Source organism: Hyaena hyaena, unplaced genomic scaffold (genome assembly GCF_003009895.1).
Source record: "Hyaena hyaena isolate Hyena2069 unplaced genomic scaffold, ASM300989v1 scaffold_133, whole genome shotgun sequence".
In the NCBI taxonomy this organism is placed as follows: domain Eukaryota; kingdom Metazoa; phylum Chordata; class Mammalia; order Carnivora; family Hyaenidae; genus Hyaena; species Hyaena hyaena.
The window spans coordinates 3020226-3044354 of record NW_024080765.1 but is presented as its reverse complement, the minus strand read 5'-3'; the positions used below and the strand labels follow the sequence as shown (position 1 = coordinate 3044354).

At 36.4% G+C, this 24129-nt stretch overlaps 1 protein-coding gene across 2 annotated transcripts in view; it reads left to right on the top strand.

The window, feature by feature from the left end:
* Positions 1-22948, top strand: part of CDK13 (cyclin dependent kinase 13) — a 119264-nt gene extending 96316 nt beyond the window's left edge. Inside the window, exons 8-14 of one of the 2 annotated variants that reach the window (XM_039237986.1) lie at positions 177-278; positions 374-451; positions 9825-9941; positions 10499-10630; positions 16545-16750; positions 18852-19304; positions 19913-22948. In XM_039237986.1, coding sequence (XP_039093917.1) covers positions 177-278; positions 374-451; positions 9825-9941; positions 10499-10630; positions 16545-16750; positions 18852-19304; positions 19913-20763 — 1939 coding nt within the window. In that variant the 3' untranslated portion in view covers positions 20764-22948. The remainder of the gene's footprint in view (positions 1-176; positions 279-373; positions 452-9824; positions 9942-10498; positions 10631-16544; positions 16751-18851; positions 19305-19912) is intronic. The other variant, XM_039237987.1, reaches the window with a different exon arrangement.
* The last annotated feature ends 1181 nt before the right edge of the window (positions 22949-24129 follow it).

Below are 24129 nucleotides of genomic sequence, written 5' to 3'. Positions count from 1 at the left end.
CTCAAATGTATTTTATGATCAAATGTCAGATGTAATAGCATGTCTGAATTTAGTAGGCAGATGAAATTGGTTTTAGTTAGGATTGTAGGATTGCTTTGATTATCCAAAATATTTCCTAAGAGACTCTCTTATTCTACCAGATACTAACTCTAAAGAGTGTTCTCTGTGTTTTTTAGCCGGCCGTATACTAATAAGGTCATCACTTTATGGTACCGTCCCCCTGAACTGCTTTTGGGAGAAGAAAGATACACACCAGCTATTGATGTATGGAGCTGTGGGTAAGATAGTTTTACTGATGGTTTTATTTACTTGAAACTTTTGGTAATGATGTAAAGTTGTATCATTTAGTAATGATGGGTATTTTTCCCATTAGATGTATCCTTGGTGAACTCTTCACTAAAAAACCTATATTTCAAGCAAATCAGGAACTTGCACAACTAGAATTAATAAGGTAAGCTCATGATTATATTTGTTGGGGGTAATACTTAATAGGAAATTTAAAGTCTTTCAAGTTTGTGTTTTTAGGAGAACAGCATGGTTTTCTTGAAGGCTAAATGATTGCTGAATGGAGGAGAAACTAGAATGTGGGTACTTTGATTCTTGTTCTAGTAAAGTTAAGGATCTTAAAGTCTCTAGATCTTTTTTTGCAATTAAATGAAAAGGCTAGAGGCCCAAAAAATAAGACTGGGAAGTCTTATAAATATCAGGAAGGAGACAATATATGGCAGGTAAATTTTTTAGTATGGCAGGGTGGAAGAATTAATGTTTTGGGGTACTGTAAAGAAATACTCTGTTTTATATACACCTATACATACACATTTATATGTATCTATATATGAATGTATTCACACTGAATGTACACATATGCATGTAGCCACTAGCATAAGTCGTCCATTGTTTGGAGCCTGTTGTAGGGCCTAGGTCATCAAGGACATATATGTTATTCACCTTTCTCTTTATGTAATATTTAAAAATATTTTTTTGAAGAGCCTTGGCTTTCATATTAAAAGTTAATTTACAACTTCTAAGATTTGTGTATGTCTCAAAATATGGATGAGAACTTTTAGGAGATACTGATATGAGGCACAGCTAGATACCAATATACTATGAACTTTCCTTTCAACAGACTTAATTGGATTAATTGATGCTCTCCAATCCCCCTATAAGTAACACTAGCTTCATAACATGGCAGACTGAATGTTTGCAGCTAATAGGCTACTACTGTCTAGTAAAACCGTATATTTATCCTAACAGTTGAAGTATGATGACTGAGAGGTAGTTGTTTACCTACATTTTTTATACCATTTTTTTTTTGTATACTGACTTTTTATTATTGTATATATATTCTTTAATTATAGGCAGATGCAGTGCTTTGCAAAGACTTAACAAAGTTGAGGTGGGAAAGTTAGAAAGATAAGTCATAAAAATTGAGAAGAATTTAGTACTCAAATTGCTTTAAATCCTTGATGATGTGTTATGGGTGTGGTTTATTCAAGAAAGCTAATACAGAGTCCCATTCAGCACATCCTCTGTTCAAAGAGAAGGCCTTGCTCTATGTCAGAAAATTGGAGAATGTACATTTTTTTAATTTTTCACTTATAATAAAGTGTTTAAATTACTTATCTGTGTTTCTTTATTTTTTTTAAAAATGATTCCCTGTTACCCATTTTTCTATTAACCAGGCATTGGTCCTGACTGTATTGGATACTAAGGCTTCTATTAATGATAAGTTAACATTTATTTACTTTATACATGATGCAAACATTGTTCTAAGAATTTCACCTGAATTAACCTCAGTTAAGCTTCATAACAGCCTTCTTTCTTTTTATAGTTAAGAAAAAGGAACCTTAGAAAGTGAAGAATTTGTCCAGAGTCCTAGAATTAGCAAGTGGCAAAATTGAGATTTGAATTTAGTTTTACCACAGTAGCTAAACTTCTAACTAATTCTCTCCACCATGTAGGAAGTAAAACTTGCTGGAGATTTTTGGTTAGTATGACATAAGCAATTGACCAAAACATCCTGAAAAATATTTCCAGAATACTAATCCAAAAATTCTAAAGAAAAGATTAGCCAGTAGTATCTAGCTTTTCATTAAAAATCAGCTTGCAGAGTCAATTAGGAGTCATCCCAAGAATACAAGAATGTTTCAGTTTTAGGACATCTACTACTATAATTCACCATTTTAATAGAAGTAAAATAATATGTTTATCTTTGTAGGTGTTAAATAGGCATTTACTGGAAATATAAACCAAGTGTAGAGGTAGATTTCTTTAATAAGATGAAAGAATGTATTACAGACTAATATCCAGAATAATATTTAGTGTTGAATACTAGAAGATATAAATAAGAATTATAAAAGTGTCTTCCAGTATCATTATTTTAAGAGTGTTTTTAGAAGTACTAACCAGTTAACTAGTAGTGTTAGAAAGGTGAGCCAGAAAGAGGAGTAAATAATGGGAAGGTGAAGGCAGTCTTGTTTTAATTTGTACATGATAACATTGCATACATGCAACATGCAAGGGAATTACCTGAAAGACCTTAAATAAAAAAGTTCAGTAAAATGATGTGTTGAGAAACCCTGTGTGTGTCTACATATGTGTGCATGTATATACACATATATATGTATGTACACACAATACATATGTACATAAATATACATGTATTACACAATATTTTAATATAACATATTAATACATATATGCTAAAATCAGTAGCTTCCTAAAAGTGTGTACCAATAATAACCAGTTAGAAACGTACATGAAGGAAAAGATCCCTTTAACAAAAGCACCATCATATATACTCTAGGCTTAGTGAAAACTATAATGTCTCACTTAACATTGTAAAGCAGATTTGAATAGCTATTGGGAGAAATGAATCTCATTTTTGGTTGGAAGCCTTAACTTTTTTAAAGATGGCAGTCAACCTGTATCAATCATTATAGTCCTAATGAGAATTTCAAGACATTATCCCTCCAGATAAACATTAAAATAACTAGCAAATTCTTAAAAAGAAGGAAAATCTGGCATATCATATGTTAAAATTATAGCAACTAAAACCATTTTGCACTAGCACAAGATACATAGTTGAATTGGTGGAATTATATGGGAAATCCAGAAATAAGGAAGTTTTTATGGACTTTCAAATATAGTACAGAGAAGACATTTCAAGGCTGGGGGGATTCACTGAACAAGTATCTACTGGTTGCTGGTTGTGTGCCAGTTACTAGGCACTGAGGATATAGTGAAGGGTGCGGGTTGTATCCTCAGTGCCTAGGTAGCTGGCACACAGCTTTTTCTACTTTCTAATTGGGAGAGATAAGATGAGACAAATTAATAAAAATGGATCAGGTAGTGATAAGGGATAGAAAATGACAGGAGGTAGTGTCATATATAGAGTCAGGAAAGGTTTCTCCCATAAGGTGTCATTTGAGCAAGGATCTGAATGAAGTGAGGGAACAGCAAAGTAAGATCCTGACGCGAGTGTACTTGGATTATTTTGTGAACATGTTAAGTCCATTGGTGAACTCAGTCCATCCACTTGGTGACGTACTGTACAGAGATTAGAAAGGAAATGGTAAATCTGGAGATGTTGACACAGAAAAGCAACATCATTACATGATGTTTTACAGAATGGTTTTGCAGAAGGCTGTTTGCTTTGATCCCATTTAGGTAAGACTGACACATCAAAAGAGTCTGGAATTGTTATCTGAGCATGGGTTTTTGAGAAGGGGCTATTTTATATTCTAGTTTATTTATTTCAGAATGTTTTTGTTTTGTTGGTATGATATCAAATATTTATAATATAAAAAGATGCTGGAATTGTGATCCTATGGCATTATTTTTAAAACATGAAGAAAAAGACATTTCTGACAAAAGAAACAGTTGTCTCCCTGACTCCCTGATATGAAGGAGGCAGCAGAGTACTATTGATTGAAAGGGTGGGCTGTGGAATCTTCCAGACCTGGGCTCTAATGCCAGCTCAGCTACTTCCTGCTCTTGTGACTTAGGGTAAGTTCCATAACCCTCTAAGTTTGTTTCTTCACAAGTAAAACAGGACTAATCATATGCTTAGGGTTGTTAAGAATTAAACAAATGTAAATTTCGTACATACTTCTCCCCCTCACTTTATTTGCAGTTATGTTTGAATATATCCCCAATCTAAAGCCCCAGAAATGATGAGTTCTAGTCTGCATAAAAATCTGTGTGAACTAATCAAAGGTGGGAATACTAATCAGAAATCTGTCTTAAAAAGCTTCACACTACAGTGGTTAAGTTCTGTCTACGTAGCCTTGTTCCAGAAACTATTTTAAGCAAATTACAAAAGTTTTGTGATAGAAATAGCATGGGTTTAAAATCAATGGCAAAAGAAAACGGAAAACATCAGTGATGACAAGATATGATGAATTGAGAGCAAAACTGTTTTTAACACGAGAGTCACACTTTTAACTCCACAAAGAACTTTTGTATCACACAGTGTACATTACATTGCTTATGAAATAAAAAACACTTATAAGCATGGAAAAAATGATTGGAATCATTGGAAGTAGATTGAAATGAAAAGAATTCTGCTTCTATCCACCTATGGTCACACAGGTGAAATTTTTACAAATTTAAAGGCTTGGGCTTCTGTTTTTCTAGAATGGAAGTAAAGAAGGGAAGCTCCCATTTTTTAAAAAATGAAGCATATATATCTTCATAAATCAGTAGCATACAAATTCTTTAGATTCTTCTTTTTGCTCTTAAGAATTTCTCTACACCTGAAAAATTATGTAAGATCCCAGGAATCTTGTTTGTGCTAGTTGTATCTATTGATATTTATCATACTAGAAATTAAAACTGAGAAATTGAAAATATTCATTTTAAGTTAATATGTTAATATTGTTTAGTTGTAAAAGTCCATGTTTTCCAAACTAAAGTAAATGTTGGTGGAATGAGTAGCATTGTTTTACATTTTTATATATATCATTTAATATCTGGCTTAATAAAGTAACATCTGGATTCTCCTCTTTGTGATATGTTGTTTTCAGTAGTCTTTCAGATAATTGTGTGTATTCTCCTCTGAAACTATACTAAGTGGTAATTTTTTATAGGTTAGTTGTATAGTGCAGTGTGAAAACATGAAGGAATATTTTGTATTCTAATGCATTAAAATCCATTAGTCTGTCTTGAACTCTGGATCTGTGAAGATTTTGTAACATGGGTAATTTGGAAAATATGAGGTCACTGAATTTAGCAGATCTTCTAAATGTAACATTTCATTATGTAATATTGGTTATCACCACTGATCTCATCAGAAAGGCTGTAGGTATTGTGAAGCTGTTAAGTCCATGGTGTAGGTAAAAACTTTGTAGTATTCTAATTTTCTCCTGAAATCTTGGATTTGTAATTGAAAATAAATGTCACACTTGTCTTCCTTGAAATAACAAGCTGACTTTGTTCCCATATGAGAAAATGTCTTACAGATACCCAAGTCTGAATGACTGAAGTGTGTCACTTGTTCCTTTATAGGGAAAAATGATGGGCCATGAAAAAACTCCTTCAGCAGTTACATTACACGAGTGTGTCTCAAGATAACTATCAGAATTTCTTGAGCAAAAAAAGTGCTTTATCTTCTGTTTCATCACTGAGAATATAAAGAAGATATATACTCAAGTGTTAGGGCTTAATAACATTAACAGTTTTTAGTGCTTCAGCAAGTATGTCCTTAGGTGAAATGGCTGTTTTGTATCATCCCTGCCCTGGGAGATTGATAGTAGTAAAGAGTATTTACTGCTGATAGTTTTGTACCATTAGTGGATAATCAACACATTGAAAAAAGGTAAATAATGTTTTAGTGTACTCCCTTTCACCTACCAGACTGATAAAGGGTCCAGGAGATTATTATCCAGGGGTCTTTGGACCCCATTATTGAGAACTGCTGCTACATACCAATCTCACATATGAATTATTGATGTACAACATCCAAACGAACAAGTAGAATACAGCATTACACTAAAATAATAGTACTTTTATTAGGGCCAGGTTGTATTCATTTAAATGTAAGGTTGAGTATTAGGAAAGCTCTTAATATAATACACAACAGTAGTAACCCAAGGGAGGTAATGCAGATGATGGTTCTAATAGAGTTTCTAAAAATGAAACCAACAAGAGTGCAAAATATTATAGTTAGGCATATTGCCTTTTAAAAATTTAAAAGCCAAAAATAAAACCCAGAGTAAAAAGGAAGACGTTCATTCTTAACAGGATATATGTGTGAGAGTGTGTGCGAGTGTGTGTGTGTGTGTGTGTCTAAGACTATATTATGTGGTTTTTTCCTCGAACCAAAAGCCATCATCCTTCCCAGTTGTAAACAAGTAGAGTACTCCCGTTAGAGTCAGAAACCAAACAACACTACCCAGTATCGTATGCCACCATGATCATTATAACATTTTTTAGAAATTGCCACATACCATATAATGATAATGATAATGAAGTATGCATCCTTGAAAAAATAGAGAATTCTGATTATAGGTGATAAGACTGTAAACCTGGAAAGCCTCAAAGAAACAACTATTAAAACTATGTTAGGACCCATAGGATCTGAGATGACTACTGAAATTTTGTATGTCATATGTCAAACGTTTTCTATAGTAGAACCTATATACTGCTGAAGCGATACAATAGGAATAAGAATACATGGGCGCCTCGGTGGCTCAGTCGGTTAAGCGTCCGACTTCGGCTCAAGTCATGATCTCACAGCTTGTGGGTTCAAGCCCCACGTCAGGCTCTGTGCTGACAATTCAGAGCCTGGAGCCTGTTTGGATTCTGTGTCTGCCTCTACCCTGCTTACACTCTGTCTCACTCTCAAAAATAAATAAAAATTTTAGGGGCGCCTGGGTGGCTTAGTCGGTTAAGCGTCCGACTTTCGCTTAGGTCATGATCTCGCGGTTCGTGGGTTTGAGCCCCGCGTCGGGCTCTGTGCTGACTGCCAGCTCAGAGCCTGGAGCCTGTTTCAGTCTGTGACTCCCTCTCTCTCTGACCCTCCCCTGCTCACGCTGTCTCTCTCTCTCTCCTAAAAACAAATAAAACATTAAAAAATAAATAAATAAATAAATAAATAAAAATTTTAAAAAATTAAAAAAAAGGAATAAGAATACATTCAAAACAAAAAACAAAGCTGATAAAAAGCAATATATATAAGATCTAATTGAGGAAAGTACATATAAACTGAAGGAAATCTAAAAATTGGGTAATAAGCCTCCTCAAAATAGCAATCCTTTCTAAATCTATAAATTCAGAGCAGCAGTGGAATCCGAACAGATTCTCTTACTTTTAGAGTGTGACATTGTTGATTCTACAGTTCATCTGTAAGAAAATTCTGAGGAGAGTAGGTAGAGGTATGGGTGGATACAAGGCTTTGTCCTTATTGGCCTTTTAAAAAATAAAAAGCTACCATATGGTATTGATACCAGAGTAGGTTGGTCAGAATAAAGTCCCAAAATAGATCTCGGGTATTTGGGGCTTTAGTATATGATTCATCTCCAGACCTCTTCGATAAGTGATCTTGAGAGAGCTGGCTGGCCACTGGGCACACGTTTTACTAATGTGCAGTTATCGTCAGTTGCTGTCAAGTCCACTTCCCTAGTTTCTAGTAACTTCCCCTACCTCAGATGGTCTAATTAGACCTGCTATACTAGTTAGATAACTTCACTACTGAACTATCTTCTCATAACACATAGAGTAAAATACTTGATACTCTTTGGGCAAGAGGTAATGAAACTTGTTTTTATTATAGTGCTGTTGGATGGGCCAAATGCCAGCTCATTTAATTTCACAGCTCTGAAGTAAATCTAATCTGTGTTTTTACAAAAGAAGAAATAGATTTTTAAGCTATGCAGTTTGACCAGTTGTCACAGGCAGGTTTCAGTTCTAAAGTTTGTTTTCAAAGTTTGTCTTCATTCTGGTTAGGCGAACTGTCTGTTAAAACTTACTGGGTGGCTCCTGTTTGTGCTCCCAGGTAACCCTCCCCCTCCGCCCAGCCCTAACTTCCACCTATTTCCTTAGTTTTCCTCCCATATGTCTGTGCTGGAATACTTGCGTGCCTCTCTGCCTGTGCACTTCTCTTTGCCAGTAATGTTTCTCTTACTTCCTTGCCTCCTGTCTATTGTTTACTTATCCTTGGAGCTATAGCCAAAATTCTGTACCTCCTCCATAACTTGAGTACATTTTCTGGTATTTCTGCAGTTGAAAGTATCCTTAGTTTTTAAAATTTCAGTATACTTTAGATTTCTGTAATAACGTACATCAGTCTGCTTGGGATTACTTATATAGTAGTTATTGGGAGAAGTATACTAAAGTTAAAAGGCACAGTTCCCACACTGTAGGTTAATAAGAGAAACAGTCATGTAAAATAAAATCCAAAAAAGTGAAATAGTATCAAAAGAAGCAAGTAGAATGCAGAGTGACTGTTCTCGGTAGCCTCAGTGAATAGATTATTTTTGATCTGAACCTTGCGGAAATGAAAAGGATTCTGATTGTTAGAATCTAGGGAGGAGAAATACGATCACAGACGTGTAAGAGTGATTGGTCTGTGGGGAGAGATGAATTGGGAAATGAGACTGGGAAGGCAGTTTGAAACCAGATCCTAGAGCCATACTCCCGAGTCTGACCTTGTTTCCTGAGACAGCCACTGTATTTTTGAGGAGGTTGTGAAAATCCAGTTCTAAGGAAGAAGAGAATGCAGTGTACAAAGAATAGGCTCTTGAGACCTTTTTAAAAGCTTAGGTTTACAAAAATCCTAAATTACATTGAAACAACAATGTACATTTCAGTGGCATTGCTTAAAAGACATGAGATAGATACCTTCCATAAATATATGTGTTTCTGAGACAGCATTCTACAGCTCAGCTAAAGAATGGCTGGCAGCTTTAGCAGTCACTCGTTTATACACATTGGTGCATGCATTTATTTATTATGTACAGAACAGTTTTACTTTTAGTCAGTGATGTGCCTGGACATTTCCTCTTTACATAGGAAGACCAGCTGAGAATTTTATGTACCATGTACATTTATTTTTGAGATTCAGTATACTGAGGCTAAGCATATTTAATGAATTTTTCATCTACATATTATCAAATCAGTTTTTAAATATTTAATAGCAGCTGGGGTTACCTGTTATATATGTTATAACCTGCCTTCTACAAATTACCATGACAAGGACTTACTAGTTAGTAAAATAGGGTTTCCAAGATACAGATAAGCAGAGATTAAAGCAGTTAAAATTTCTAAATACCTTGAGATCAGTGGCACTACTTAAGTTGAAGAACTTTCATGTCTCAAGTATGTTACTTTGAAGGATCCTCCTGTTGACCGACACAGTGCAGTTCCCTTCCTGGGTGTAGGAAGTTTGTTTCCAGTGCTCTCACAAACTTCATCGTAGTCAGGAGACGAAGTGATGACAGGTACCTGTAAAACCAGAGAAAGACATAACTAAGTTCTTACTCCTTGATTGATTGGCATAAAATTGTTAGCTTGCTTCATGATAACGGTCAGCATATTTGAAGTGTTACTTGTGTTTTAAGACTTGATTGTGCAAGTATGAAGGTTTTCTTTTTAGGAGTGTTTGGAGTGTTAGAAGTAGCTACTGAAAATAAATTTGATGTCTTAAAACAAGTAATTGAGTTGGGATGACTGAAGTATTGAGTGAAACTTCTTATACTATACATTGCATCAAGACTCTAACCTTTATGTAGTGAAGAATGAGTTGAGGTTTTAAGTAGCAGTTGTATGTATACTTTGTTTCTGTGTAATTTATATTGATGTAGTTCTTTTTGTGTGTTGTTTAGCCGTATATGTGGGAGCCCATGTCCTGCAGTGTGGCCTGATGTCATCAAACTACCATATTTCAACACCATGAAACCAAAGAAGCAGTATCGTCGAAAGTTAAGAGAAGAATTTGTTTTGTAAGAAGGGGATGCTTAAATGTCCATATTACATTGATTTTTTTTTTGTAGTTATTTCTTGTGAATTCTAAATGTCACTCTGTCCTCTATTGACCCAATGTAGACCTATCACAATTCTTTTATGTCCTTTAAGTTTGACTTTCCCTTTGCTACATGCAAATTACCATTTCAGTGTCATTACGATTTCAGTGATTTGGGGTTGTGTGTTTGATTTGGAGCTTACATGACACAACTTCAACATGATTTAAAATTTTAATGAAGTAAGTTTCATGTTAATTTGAGTTCAGGTTTTTATTTTGTTAGAGGAAACTCTTCTATTCAGCTCTTAATTTATGTTACAGTTGCAGATTGCCCACTGAGCAATAAAATATACTGTTTGCCAGATTTCAAATTATTTTAGAATGATCGTTAGAAAGTATCTAAAAATACATCTTCAAAGGAAAATGTGGAATTTATTGAAATAAGGTAGTGCAAACATGTTATAAAATGTTAGTATTTTAAGAAGCATTCGGCTTGTGTCCCAGACACGTGTGACTTTTGTAACCCTCTCGTGCCAGCATTCCTGCCGCCGCACTAGACTTATTTGATTACATGCTCGCCCTGGATCCCAGTAAGCGCTGCACGGCAGAACAGGCTCTTCAGTGCGAGTTCCTTCGGGACGTGGAGCCCTCCAAGATGCCTCCGCCAGAGTAAGTGGCTCTTTATTATGTGAGGTCCCATCTGGACAGTTCTAAGAGCAGGTGTTATAAAAGGAGCAGAAGCTATTGCATGATTAGTTAGGTCAAAAGAAAAAGAATAAATCAAAAGAAATAGAATGCCAGTAATACACATACTTTGCACATCTAGAGTTTAGAACTTGCTTAACGTTCAGCTGACCAGAGGACTAGCGGGAGCGGTCTTCCTCTTTGTAATGTTACTACTGGATTTCGACTCCAGGAAGATATTTCCGCCGCTAATCTTATTCTAGCCCTACTTTTGCCACCCCCAGTGTTGCTGTAGCTAGAAATTTGGGTGCTATGCTAAGCATTTTTCATGTATTACATTAATCTTTATAATCCTATCAGGTGGGTATTATTATTGGCCTCTTTACATAGAGGAGGAAGCAGGCTCAAAGAGGTTAAGAAACTTGCCCAAGAATACAAATCTAGTAAAGGGTGGAGCCGGCCAGTTAGTTCAGTAACAAACAGAAGTTCTGAAATATTCCTGGCATACTAAACGCTAGAAGATCCTTATCATTGGATAAGAGCACATTCGTAACAAAAGCCTATATGTTCTCTGTGTGATGCAGAGAAAACGGATGGAGTTGGGGGGTCAGAATAGCTGGGTTCTTGAACCTTCATTTCCTTGTGGCTCCTGTAATTTCTCAGGATTGCTTTGGGGAAAAGGGAGGGGGCAGAGCCGCCCATCTGGTTCTCTTTTTTGGTAGGACCTAGAACTTCTGTCGGGATTTTCTTAGTAATTTAAAACCTTATGATGAGTATCATAAAAGCAGGCCCATCCCTCTGATAAAATGTTTACATGTAATAAAATTAGCATATCGTGAATAGACAAACATGGGCTTTGGAGTTCAAATCCTGGCTCTTCCACTTATCACTTAGATTGGTCTTGTTTTATTTCTGAGACCTTCACATTCTGCTTCCTTAAGTTTGTATTACACCATATGAATAGACATTGTGGGATGATTTGAAAGGCAAAAAGGATTTATCATTTAACATGTTGAAGGACCTAAATCATTCACTGTTTAATTAATTGTTTCATGGTGGGGTTTTTTGGTTTTGTTTTTGCTTGTCAGTATATATCAGCAATAATTCAATAATGATATAATTCAATAATTATTAACATTTGCCTTACACTATATATAAGGTTTTTGTCCTGAAATATCTGTATTGTGGAAGTGACACAAACTCATAAATGATTTGTCATGTATCTATAAGAGCTGGGACTTTGTAACTACAGTGCCATTATAAAGCATAAGAAATGGTAACATTGCCGTATATAATAGACCGTCCATATTCAAATTGCTCCACTTGTCCCAGGAATTTCCTTTATAGTTGGGTTTTTTAATTTTTGTTTTTGTTTTTTGTTTTTTTGATGAAGAATTCATTCAGAGCTCACTCATTTGATTTGGTTGTAAATTCTCTTCAGTCTTTAATTGCTTTTTGAGGGAGGGCTTTTTTGACATTTTTGAAGAGTTCAAGCTAGCTATTTTATAAAACATTCTACAGTTTGGCTGTAATTGCTTTCTTGTGATCAAAATTAGAATAACTTTTTTTTTGGTCAAGAATAGTACTTAGGTAGTGATGTGTGCTTCCTGCTGTATCCTATCACGAGGAATGTAAGATCATTTTTCTCCCATTATTGGTAAATTCTGGTAAAAAATGTAATGAGCACATTTAAATTGACATCAAAACTTATTTTAATCAAGGGTTGAGATACTTGAAAAAGATAGAAATGTCAGTGTATGGTAAGCGTTGACACTTTTAAATGGAGCAGTTATATCACTTGTACATGTATCCACTGAGATCAGAATATCTTAGCATTTTGATATTCATCAAGATTCACTTAGAAAATATAGAACAACTCTTCAGCAATTGGACATTGTCCTTTTTTTTATCTGGAACTTACATTAATTTTGCAGGTTTTTAATGTAACATATTTATGCTTGAAAGTATTTTATTGATTACCCTATTGAACTTCTTTAAAACACATATCTGTATAGAAATGGATATTTAATCTTAAAAATTTTCTGACTATAAAGCTTCTTTTCTTCTTGACCAAATGTTCACTGTGAATATTACTAGTATGTATTTCAGTCTAAAAAAGGAAAGAAGATTGTTGACTGTGTTCTACCCCTGAAACTAATATTATCTTATGTTAACTATATTCCAATTAAGAACTTTTTTTTAAGGAAAGAAAAAAGTTAGTAAATTTGGTTGGAAATGCAACCTAATGAAAGAGGTAGGACTGTGATTTTTTTTCCCCCCAAGTAATTTGAATATCCGTCAATTAATATTACTTATTCGAGAAATGAGAGTTCCACATTAATTGTAATTTTATTTTTTTCTTTTTATAAGTACCCTTGTAAGTAAGCCTTTGTGAACAGATGGTCTTTTGTCATAATTTTATCACTGAGTTCTTCGCACGCTTTCCATATTATGTCCCCAAATCACATAGTGATCTGTCATCAGAAATTATGATAATGACCTATCAGCTGTCAACTTCAGATTCTGTTTTAATTTTCTTGACAGTAAAGAATTGGAAAGACTATGACTGGGAAAGATTTTTATCAGTCATTCATGTTTATTTTTTCAAATTTTGAGAAAATAAAGAAACTTTATCAGCACCTTATTAAATGATTTCTTTTACTTGGCACTTTTTCTTTTCTTAGCACTTCCAGTAAGTCTGCCTGGAAGAGTTCAGGGTGTCAGCACGTAACGTCAGTGCAACTTCGCCAGTCCGTATTTTGCGTTCTGTTTCTTCCTGTATTCTTAAAATACATGGTTTTGTGAAAACCTTGGAACTGTAGATACATCCCATTTAAATAATGGAAAACATCTGCCACATAACCTAATTGGAAACTCTGTCTATATTGTCAAACACATCACGTAAATTCACTTAATGTTTATCAGAACACACCTGACTGCTTTTCTCCATTAAAAATAAACATATTAATACACACTTTGGTGAACAAGCTGTAATCCAGTAATAAACTATGGGAAGCATCACTAAAACATTCAGGCTGAAATAATAATGATATTGATCTAATATAGAAACTAAAAGTTATATGAACAACTTAACATCTCTCATTTTGTAATATGTAACGGGTAGTTAAGATGATAAATTGTTTTTGAGGTAAAGACTCTGAAGAAAAGCATTAGTATGGTATTCCGTGGGAAACATGTATGTATTAAACTCTTGTGATTAATTTTAGGAATAATCAAATGAGAATGGGAAATTTAAACAAAAAGCCAAATTTACGGGAGTATTTAATGCAAAGAAAGAAAGCATATATTGCTAAAAAATGACAGAGTGATAGCTAGCTTATAATTTTATTTTTTCTCAACAGCAAGTGAAAAGCACTGAACAATTTATAAGATAAAATGTGATCAACTGTAATTGGAATAAACATTTCATGATGTGATTTGATAAAAGTAGTTTTAAACGATCTTACTGAATGGTGATAAATGGTATCAAGTGTGAATACAGTGCCTACTGTGTGAGAGGCACTGTCCAGCGCTTACTTATGTTAACCTATATTATTACCTCTACCTCTAAGGTAGATTACATTGTTAATCTTATTTTTAAAGATAAGGAAACTGAGGCACAGAGGTCAAGTTACTTGCCTAATGAAACCCAATAAATAAGTGGCTGAGCCAGTATTTGAACCTTCAGAAAAAGCATATAAAAATGTGGTCGTCCTGGAAAACATTGCTGGCATATCCAGAGTCTGCATCACTAACCTGTACGTTACAGCTATTTCTGGGTACTGTTTGTCTTTCCTAGAGATGAGCGTGGAGATCATCCTTAAAGAATCTCTTAGCTTCAAATTGTGGGAGGGAACCCAAAAGCCCTTTCCAGTGGATTTCTTTGCTTTCCCATTATGGGGCTCTCTCCCAAGAGCATCAGGGTGGAAGAAGTGAAGTCACTCTTGTTTCCCCACTCTTGAGCACTGCAGTATTTACTGAATTCAGAATATCCCAGTAGGGGCTAAGGCCACACATCTGAAAGTACATAAACACACGCACACACAGAAAGGAAAGTCTTTGGCGGGTTTATGATGCCTTAAAGCTTCCCAATATCAATATTTCAAATTGTACCTTTGTTTGTTACTCCAGGAGGTTTTTACACGCTGAGGCAATGCACCATAGTAAGATGGCTGAGAGGTATGCCTTTGTTTTGTTTTTGGACCTCAGGTGCATAGACTTGGTTTAATCATAATCCTTGTGTCACTCATCATTGGTCCATGCATGGCTCTCTTTTATTTCTTTTAGTTACTTAATTAGTTATTTTAAATGATGTTAATAAGCAGCCATGAACCTACCAGATAAAAGCTAGAACCTTGGAAATAACCTACGTTAGTCATATCATACCCTCTCCCTACCCCCTGCCCCCTGCCTTCCTCCACCTGAGGTAATCATCATCCCTGTTTTCTTTTGTATATACTTTTGTTGCCATCTATATGTACTCATAAAAAATTATATTTTAAATTTTTTAGTTGTTTTTAATTTTATAAAAGGGTGTCATGCTGTTTGTAATCTTTTGGGAATGACTTTTTTTACTTGATATTATATTGCTAAGATTCGACCATATTGTTGCATATGCCTTTATTTTATAACATGAGATGAGAATAATTGTGAAAGAGGAGGTGTGAAAGAACTTGCTGTGCAGGCCATTCTCCAAGGTCAAATTTAGGAAAGGACATGGAGCTATGTCAGTTATTTGAAAACAGTTTCAGGCGCACCCCCTTTAAAGCATCCCTAGAGTTGAACACACCCAGGTTGAAGACTTGCAGCTGTATCACCAGGTTGGGGCTGCTTAAGAGAATTTGTAGATATTCTGGGCAAGTTTATTAACCTTTCCAAGCCTCAATTTTCTCATCTTTAAAATAGATATAATAGTAACTTCCCATTGGAATTTTTATTAGGATAAGAAGAAAACATTTATAAATCAACCATATATGTCTTTCTTTAGGCAAAAGTTACTCTGTAGTGTTACCAGTTTTAAGAAATTACATTAAGGTAGAACTGTTTGAGAATTGTGGGTAATTTTGATAGCTGCCAGGTATTCAGAACCCTTTGTTGATGAGTAATTAGCCTGGACTACCTATTTTTGAACCTTCTCTGTAGCATAGTTTCATTTTAGACCATTTGATTATGGAAGTAAATAAGAGGGTATTAAAGAAGTAAGAAGCTTTTACCAGAAAGTCTTTCACAAATGTTATCTCCTAGCCTTTACTACTCTTTAATCCTGTTTCCATTTTCTGCGAATGGCATATTTTTTGCCTTTTTTTTTCCACGTCCTGTTCAGTGTATGGTGTGCTGTGATAAGAACTGGCTTTAAAAGACTGCACCAAGGATAATAGTAACATACTTTTATGAACATGTGTTCTTCATTCATAGTTAAAAAAGTTTTTTTTAATGTTTATTCATTTTTGAGAGAGAGACAGAGCGTGAGCAGGGGAGGGGCAGAGAGAGAGGGAGACACAGAATCGGAAGCAGGCTCCAGGCTATGAGCTGTCAGCACAGAGCCCAGCGTGGGGCTCGAACCCAGGAACCGCAAGATTATGACCTGAGCCGAAGTCGGATGCATAACCGACTGAGCCACCCAGGTGCCCCTTCCTCCATAGTTTTAGTAAATGATTATTTATCAATTATTCAGAAGCCACAGAAAAATAGTCCATTTGTAAAGGTGAGGTCCTGACAGAGCTGGCGCATCAAGCATGATTTCTGTTGAGGGGCTCACACAGCATGTGTATGGAGTCTTCAGGATCAGCTGGCAGCGGTGTGGGGGTGGCAGCTTTGGTGCCGTGTAGGAGATACTAGCAGGTTTTGGCTGTCGTTATGAAATAACATTGACAAACAATGTGATACTTTTTTTTTCTAGTCTTCCTTTATGGCAAGATTGTCATGAGCTGTGGAGTAAAAAGCGAAGAAGACAGAAGCAGATGGGCATGACCGATGACGTTTCTGCCGTTAAAGCCCCCAGAAAGGACTTGTCTCTTGGCTTAGATGACAGCAGGGCCAGCACACCACAGGGCGCGCTGCCGTCCTCACAGCTGAAACCTCAGGGCAACTCGAACGTAGCACCTGGTCAGTAGTGCTTCCCGGGTCGTTTTCTTCCCTGGTTTTGTCGCTAGTGGTGATTATATTGCTGTTGTGTTAAAGCATTTGTGGCTAAAACATTAAGATTTATTCACCAGACTTGACATTTCCCTGTTAATTGCTTGTGCCAGTATAGACATTCACTGCTTTTGGCACCACAGTATGAAGCAATCTCAAGGTAAGAGGAACTTCTAAAGAAAGCATCAAATTCCATATGATTGGTGAATGGTCACATTTCTCTGTTCTCCCCACCCCCATGCAGGAATCCGGAGAAAGACAAAGGAAAACAGCCAAAATTCATAGAAAAGTTCTTTCATTCTGTTTATAATGTCCTCAGATCACTCTTCCTTACATGTCCTGTTATATTATAGAATCTCAAAGATTGGAATCTCATGAAGTATGATATAGAAGGCTATCTGGGGGGAAACTTATTAAATTTCTTCCTCTGGATCAATCTGTTATGAGTAAAACTTCATGAGAATATGGCCTCTTGAGTGTTGTCAGAAATGTTGTTAAACTCATTCTGTCATTTCGTTTTGAAGATCAGTTAGTTGATTAAAACAGATCTGCTGATCAGATTGAACTTTGGTGGTTGGATATAAATATAGAGTAGATTAGCTTAGAAAGATTACCATTAATGCTTCCCCATGTAATCAAGCTTATACTTGACCTTGGTCAGACTACATTAAAGTGCTGGTACATTACTTTACAAACCAAAAGCAATTGTTATTTGTTGGCCAGAGTTTCATTTTACCTTTTGTTTTCCTTTTTTTTAAAAACTGTCACTGTTAAGAAGTAAAAATCCTGGTTTTGTGAAATAGGAATGAATCCTTCTGCTTCATTTTCCTCATCAACAACTGTCTCATTAGAAAAGCAAATGCCCTTTTGGTAGAGGAGACTGCATAGTTACTGGCTCTGCTGATGTAGAAATTAAATGGAAAATGAGGGGAAACTGGCTCTTAGGATGCAGGCATGGCTCCTTATTTCTTAATGCATATGGGCCACAAGAAGAACTTGGCAAAAGTTTGTTTTGAGTCAACCTAAAAACAACATTAAGAAATAAGATCTTAAAATATATAAAGAGAGAAAATAAAAGGATAGCATTAATCATTGGTTTGTTATTTTCTTGGAGTTTCTTTTTGGTTGGTTCATCATTCTTATAAAAAAATTGCTTATCAGGGTAGTGTCGCCGAACTTACATGGTATCAGATACATTCGAGCCTTGTTTGTTACGTGTGGCTCAGAGAAGCTTGCACGAGACCCTATGTAAACTGTCACAGGCCTAAACTGAAAATTGTAAAAACAATGGAATCTGTTTTGTTGGGTGATGAGTAAACATCTTAGATGAACATTATAAGTATGCTTCTATAGGAGTTCCTAACTTACTAGGTGACTTACTTAAAAAAAATGGTAATTTGAATAAAACGCATTTTATTAAGGAGTCTATAACATCTCAGTTTGAATTTACAGCAAAAATCAGATTAGGTTCTTAGATAGTCATGATTTTAGATGAGCTCATTTAAGATGATTTTATAAGAGCTCAGACTCCAGAATCAGAATACCTGGGTTCTAATCTCAACTTGGCCACTTAACAGAGTTTGTGACCTTGGGCAAGTTATTTAGTGTCTCTGGATATCAGTTTCTTCAGTTAAAAAAAAAAAAAATGGGAGTAATAAAAGAGCATGCCTTTAAGGTTGTTGTGAGGAATGAAGGATCCAAAATGCTTCAAGAGTGCCTGACACTGTAGGTGCCCCGTGCCGCTGCCTCGAGTCCACACCCACAGGTGGCGGCTCCCGCTTACACATATAGCATGAGGCTCTAGCAGTGAGCTAGATTTTCCTTTTGAAATATTGGCCCCTGAAGAGAATTATTCACATCGGGCCACAGTTTGTTGTTGTTCTGACTTACGTGCAGTTACATCTTAAATGTACATGAAATTAGAACCAGGCTGAGATTCGTGTTTCACAGTGTTTCCTTCACACTGTCCCACAAATGTACATTTTAATAGGGTTATATAGAGCCATTTGGGGGTGGGGTGGGGTGTGCTGTGAATTATGGCAATTCTAATTAATACAAATTTTGTCTTTAGTAAAAACAGGCCCTGGACAGCAGTTAAACCACAGTGAATTGGCAATTCTACTAAACCTACTACAGTCTAAAACAAGTGTTAATATGGCTGATTTTGTCCAAGTGTTGAACATTAAGGTAAACTCTGAGACTCAACAGCAGCTAAATAAAATAAACCTTCCTGCTGGAATTTTGGCAACAGGTGAAAAACAGACAGACCCATCCACACCACAGCAGGAGTCTTCGAAACCCTTGGGAGGAATTCAGCCTTCTTCTCAGAGCGCGCAGCCTAAAGTGGAGACTGATGCTGCCCAGGCGGCTGTGCAGAGCGCGTTCGCAGTTCTGCTGACTCAGTTAATAAAGGCCCAGCAGTCCAAGCAGAAAGATGTGCTACTGGAAGAGAGGGAAAATGGATCGGGACATGAAGCGTCCTTACAACTCAGGCCACCTCCAGAACCTAGCACTCCGGCATCGGGTGAGTGTGCAGAGAGCAGACCACTGCTAGCACGGCTGTGTTCACACTGTTTTCTTATGTGGGGGGAGGGGAGGGTCTGTGATGCGTATCGTTCAGTGGCATTGCTAGGAGATAGATGTCCTGAAGATCCTCAGGTCACTGGCCGTAGGTTGGTTTCTTGGTCCATTTACTCTTAGGAGGAGTAGATTCTTTGACAAATTCCGTATGTGCTGTAATAGATTTTTCTCATGTAAACCTGTGATGGGGGAAATAATCTTTTACTCCAACTACAACAACATGATTGAGCAAGGCAGAAACTTGATGTGGACAATGGCTTTTGTTCTTCAAGCAGAAATAGGTAGATGTAAGAGACCTTTGAAAAGCTCGAGGCAGTTAAAGTTTTCAGTCACCATAGACTTAAACAGTAGCAGGTAATATTAGTGTTTATATCCCTGTTTTCTTTCTTTCCCTTGTTTTTTTTTTTTTGTTTTGTTTTTGGTTTTTTTGCCAGAAATGGAACTTCTGATGTTTTTTGGGGGACCAGCTGTAGGAAACATTGACTGTATTTAACACATAGTTTTCCATGGTCACTTTTGACTCTCTTTTTTGGGGGGGTTTGTTTCACTTAGGGCAAGATGACCTCATTCAGCACCAAGATATGAGGATACTGGAGCTCACCCCAGAACCGGACCGGCCTCGTATTCTGCCTCCTGATCAGCGACCTCCTGAACCACCTGAACCACCACCGGTCACCGAAGAAGATCTGGATTATCGGACAGAAAACCAGCACGCACCCACCACTAGTTCTTCGTTAACCGACCCTCATGCCGGAGTGAAAGCCGCCCTGTTACAGCTGCTCGCTCAGCATCAGCCCCAGGATGATCCCAAAAGAGAAAGTGGTATCGATTACCAGGCAGGAGACACTTATGGACCCGCGTCAGACTACAAGGACAACTTTGGATCCTCTTCTTTCTCTTCCGCTCCTTACGTTAGCAGCGATGGTCTAGGAAGTAGCTCCGCTCCACCATTGGAACGACGTAGCTTCATTGGAAACTCAGATATTCAGGCGTTGGATAACTACAGTACTACTTCATCTCATTCTGGTGGGCCGCCTCAGCCTTCTGCCTTTTCCGAGTCATTTCCCAGTTCAGTAGCTGGATACGGAGACATTTACCTCAATACTGGTCCCATGTTGTTTAGTGGAGACAAGGACCATAGATTTGAATATAGCCATGGCCCCATTGCAGTCCTGGCAAACAGCAGTGACCCTCCCACAGGGCCAGAGAGTACTCATCCTTTGCCAGCAAAGATGCACAACTATAACTATGGTGGTAACTTACAGGAAAATCCGGGTGGCCCCGGCCTCATGCATGGACAGACCTGGACCTCTCCTGCCCAAGGACCTGGATATTCACAAGGATACAGGGGACACATTAGCACATCAGCTGGCAGAGGTCGAGGCAGAGGGTTACCATACTGAGTATCTGTTTTTCCTCAGGCACATCATTTTTATCTGGAAAGACTTTTCAAGCTGCAATTTAAGGCAGCAATCCAAGAGACTTGAATAATATTAATTCAACAACAGCTTTATTTTTATGTGGAAAAGGGTCTTGCATACAATGGTTAAAAAAAAAAGAAAAAAAAACCTTTGCTTAAATTCATGCTGTTCTAAAAACTAGATCTATTGATTGTACATCTTCACAAATTCTAGTTAACAATTTTATTTTGTATTCTTGCAGTTTTAAGTGGATGCTAATCCTAGGGACATAAGAGTCTTTTATGGCCCTCTTGCAGATCTTCTGAACTATGCACATTTGTGCTTTTTTTGTAAGTTTGGACCAACTTTTATGTAACAACCAACCAACCCCTCCCCTCCTCCAGTTTTACAACAATCAGAAAGGGCACTGATTTATTTGGTATTTTTCTTTTTACAAAGCTACCTTTAGTCAAAGGTCACTGTCAGTCTTTGCACCTGCTTTCAGTGTTATTGTGAAAGGTGTACTTTGTGCTCACTTCAGAAAATAAAACACAACCTTTCTCTTGATGCAACAGTTTTATAAAAAAAAAAATGGTCAATGTTATTTTTGTTTTATTTTGCAGATTATCATAGCCGAGCAAAACACATTCAAATGAAATAGTGGGTTTTATATGAAAAATATGGGGTGGGGAGGGTAAGTAAGTGCCTTAACAGGTAAGCTGAAGGTCTGAAAAAGCAGTTAACCTTTACGCCCATTTGTCTTCTAAAGGGAATCAATATACCGTACTGAAGAGGCAGGGAGCTCTCCGGTGTTGAGGGGCTGGCTGCCTGTTCAGTCCTGCTAAATCCATTCCCTCTGCCTACCACACTTTCTTCTTTCCTGCCTGTCTTTGGGCTGTGTTACCTTCCACTACCACCTTATCTTGATAGAGGAGAGTGAGAGCAAAGAAAGGGATTAGAACTCCAGTCAGTACCTCGTTACTTCCAAGAGGTTCTAAAAAGTTATGTCATTTAAGCGGTTGAAAGTAATAGCTAAAAGAGAAATTTCGAGTACCGTTTCTCAGACTGCCATATTGTCCCTGTTTGCCTTTTGCCATGAGAATTGGAGGGCAGTAGTGTAGAAGTAAGGCTTGACGAACAGAATTTGCCTGATTCTTTTAAAGTTCATGGGGGGAGGGGTGGCAGACATCATATTTTAAGTTATGCAATTCCCATTTTAAGAAACAACTGTTCAGTTTGTTAACTAGAAACTTTGCCTACATTGAATTTATTGACGCAAAAAGAAAAAGTAGTGAGAGAAAACCTCTTCTCTTCCTTCCTCTCACCTTCTGTGAGGTTTATTAGGACTTCTGCCAGGCTTAGAGTACCTTTAGTTCATTTTAACATTTTTTACTTGTATTAAAAGCAGCAGTGAAAGATGGACTAACCCTATGTAAGCTGTCATGGTGTCAAGTCTAACTGACTTTCGTGCATGCTTATGCGCACACACACAATTATAATAAATTCTCAAAAGGAACCAAAGGTGAATAACCAGCGTTTCCATTATCACTAAATGGAAAAATAAACTCTGGAAATGAGAGTTGTGCCAAGTAACCATTTTGTTTTAACTGTTCTCCTGGTAACTTATTTTTTGATTGGAATTGTAAATTGGAAGAACTGTTTTAGAATGGAAATTGCTCCAGTTCTAAAGTCAGTCATTTAACCCCATGCCCTCTATCTGACTTGTGAACCTTCATTTCAAACAGGATATGGGAAGCATTACAGTTTGGTGACAGTAAGGATATTTTAAAATGGATATTTTACCATTCTACTGCTATAAAATGAGTTGATGTCAGTTGATCATTTTATTTTTTTGATGGAGTTTTTTTTTTTTTTATTGGGGAGAAAAATGAATGGAAGAAAAATTATTTTGCTTTTATTTGAATATTGAGTACTAACAAAACTACATTGCAGGAAGTGAAGAAATATTTTGAAATTTAGCAAAATAGCTACAGTATTCAAGTATCTCAAATTTTAATATGGTGAGTCCTAGCGCTTTAGACTTTCCTATAAGTGACAGTATCTAAGTTATTCTTAATAGTCACACTTGATAATTCTGCTGACCATAGCAGCTAACCTACAATTGAAGATATTTATGTGACATGAATAGCCTGTGTTTTAAAAATTAAATATTTTATATAAAATTGAACTGTGTTTGGATAGTTTTTCCAACATTTCAGTTACATATTTATGTTGGGAGAGTGGCTGGGAAGACAGGGAAATTGTTACTTGAAATTGGAAATTTGAACTATAGTTTCTAATATTACCCTTAGTTCATTGTGAAATATACCAATATCTTACGCGCCACTTAGAAAAAATGTTGCCAATTAAATCACAACACAATGCTAAGATGCAATAATTGTAAAATACTTCTCAAATTCAGAGATGTTATTATTATATGAAACAGTCGGTGAACTATGGTAATAAAAATCTTAATGCATCCTTCCATGCCATTTAATACCTTATTAAATATGGATTAGTAAAAAGAGCTGGGATGGAAATCACTAATTATATAGGTTATAATTGCAGTAATCATGAGTATTCTTGAATAACATCTAAGGAACATAAAATATTATTTAAGTTTTGGGGAAAGAAACAGGTAAGTCAGATTGCAAATATGAAGATGAAAATAGAAGACTGACCTACCAAAAGAAGAAAACTTATGATCTCCCTCATGTGAAATTCCCTTTTATATCTCCTGACGCAGCAAGATTTTCTGCATGCAACTCAAGTCTTTGGTCTATTATTTGTTGGAGAATGGTAGTCACCCATGAAATTTCTAAGACTCATTTTAAGGGGTTTATTGATGAAAATGGCTTGTGGAATGTGAATTAAGATGATGCTTTAGCTGTGATTCAGGGCTTCATTCTGTCAGTGAGTATATATTCAGTGCCTTGGGCTACGTCAATTAATGTGAAGGGCATTAAGTCGCACTTCCAGTGGGCTGACAGATTGTAACAGGGTGTGGAGAAGCTAGGAAGTAGTATTTGTTCCTCTTCACCTGTATCTACATCTCTCTTAAGTGAATGTAAGAAACGAAAATGTGAGTGTGAAACTTTAAAGTCAAATCTGAATAAAGAACATTCGGGAACAAAATAGAACAACTGGAAACTCTGATGAAAAATTTTAAGTTGCATCTGGCCAGTTTGTAATAGGCCAATTTGTAGGAAATATCAGGATTTCTTAAGAAAGGTGGAAGGTAAATGGGTTAAGTGCTTCCAAACTACTCTCACTGGAACTTGTGAGTCAACGTTTCACTGTGTTTGCGAGGAGCTTAATCCAGTTTTACACAACTTTTCACCATAGCCACCACCTCCCCCTTTTTGTTAA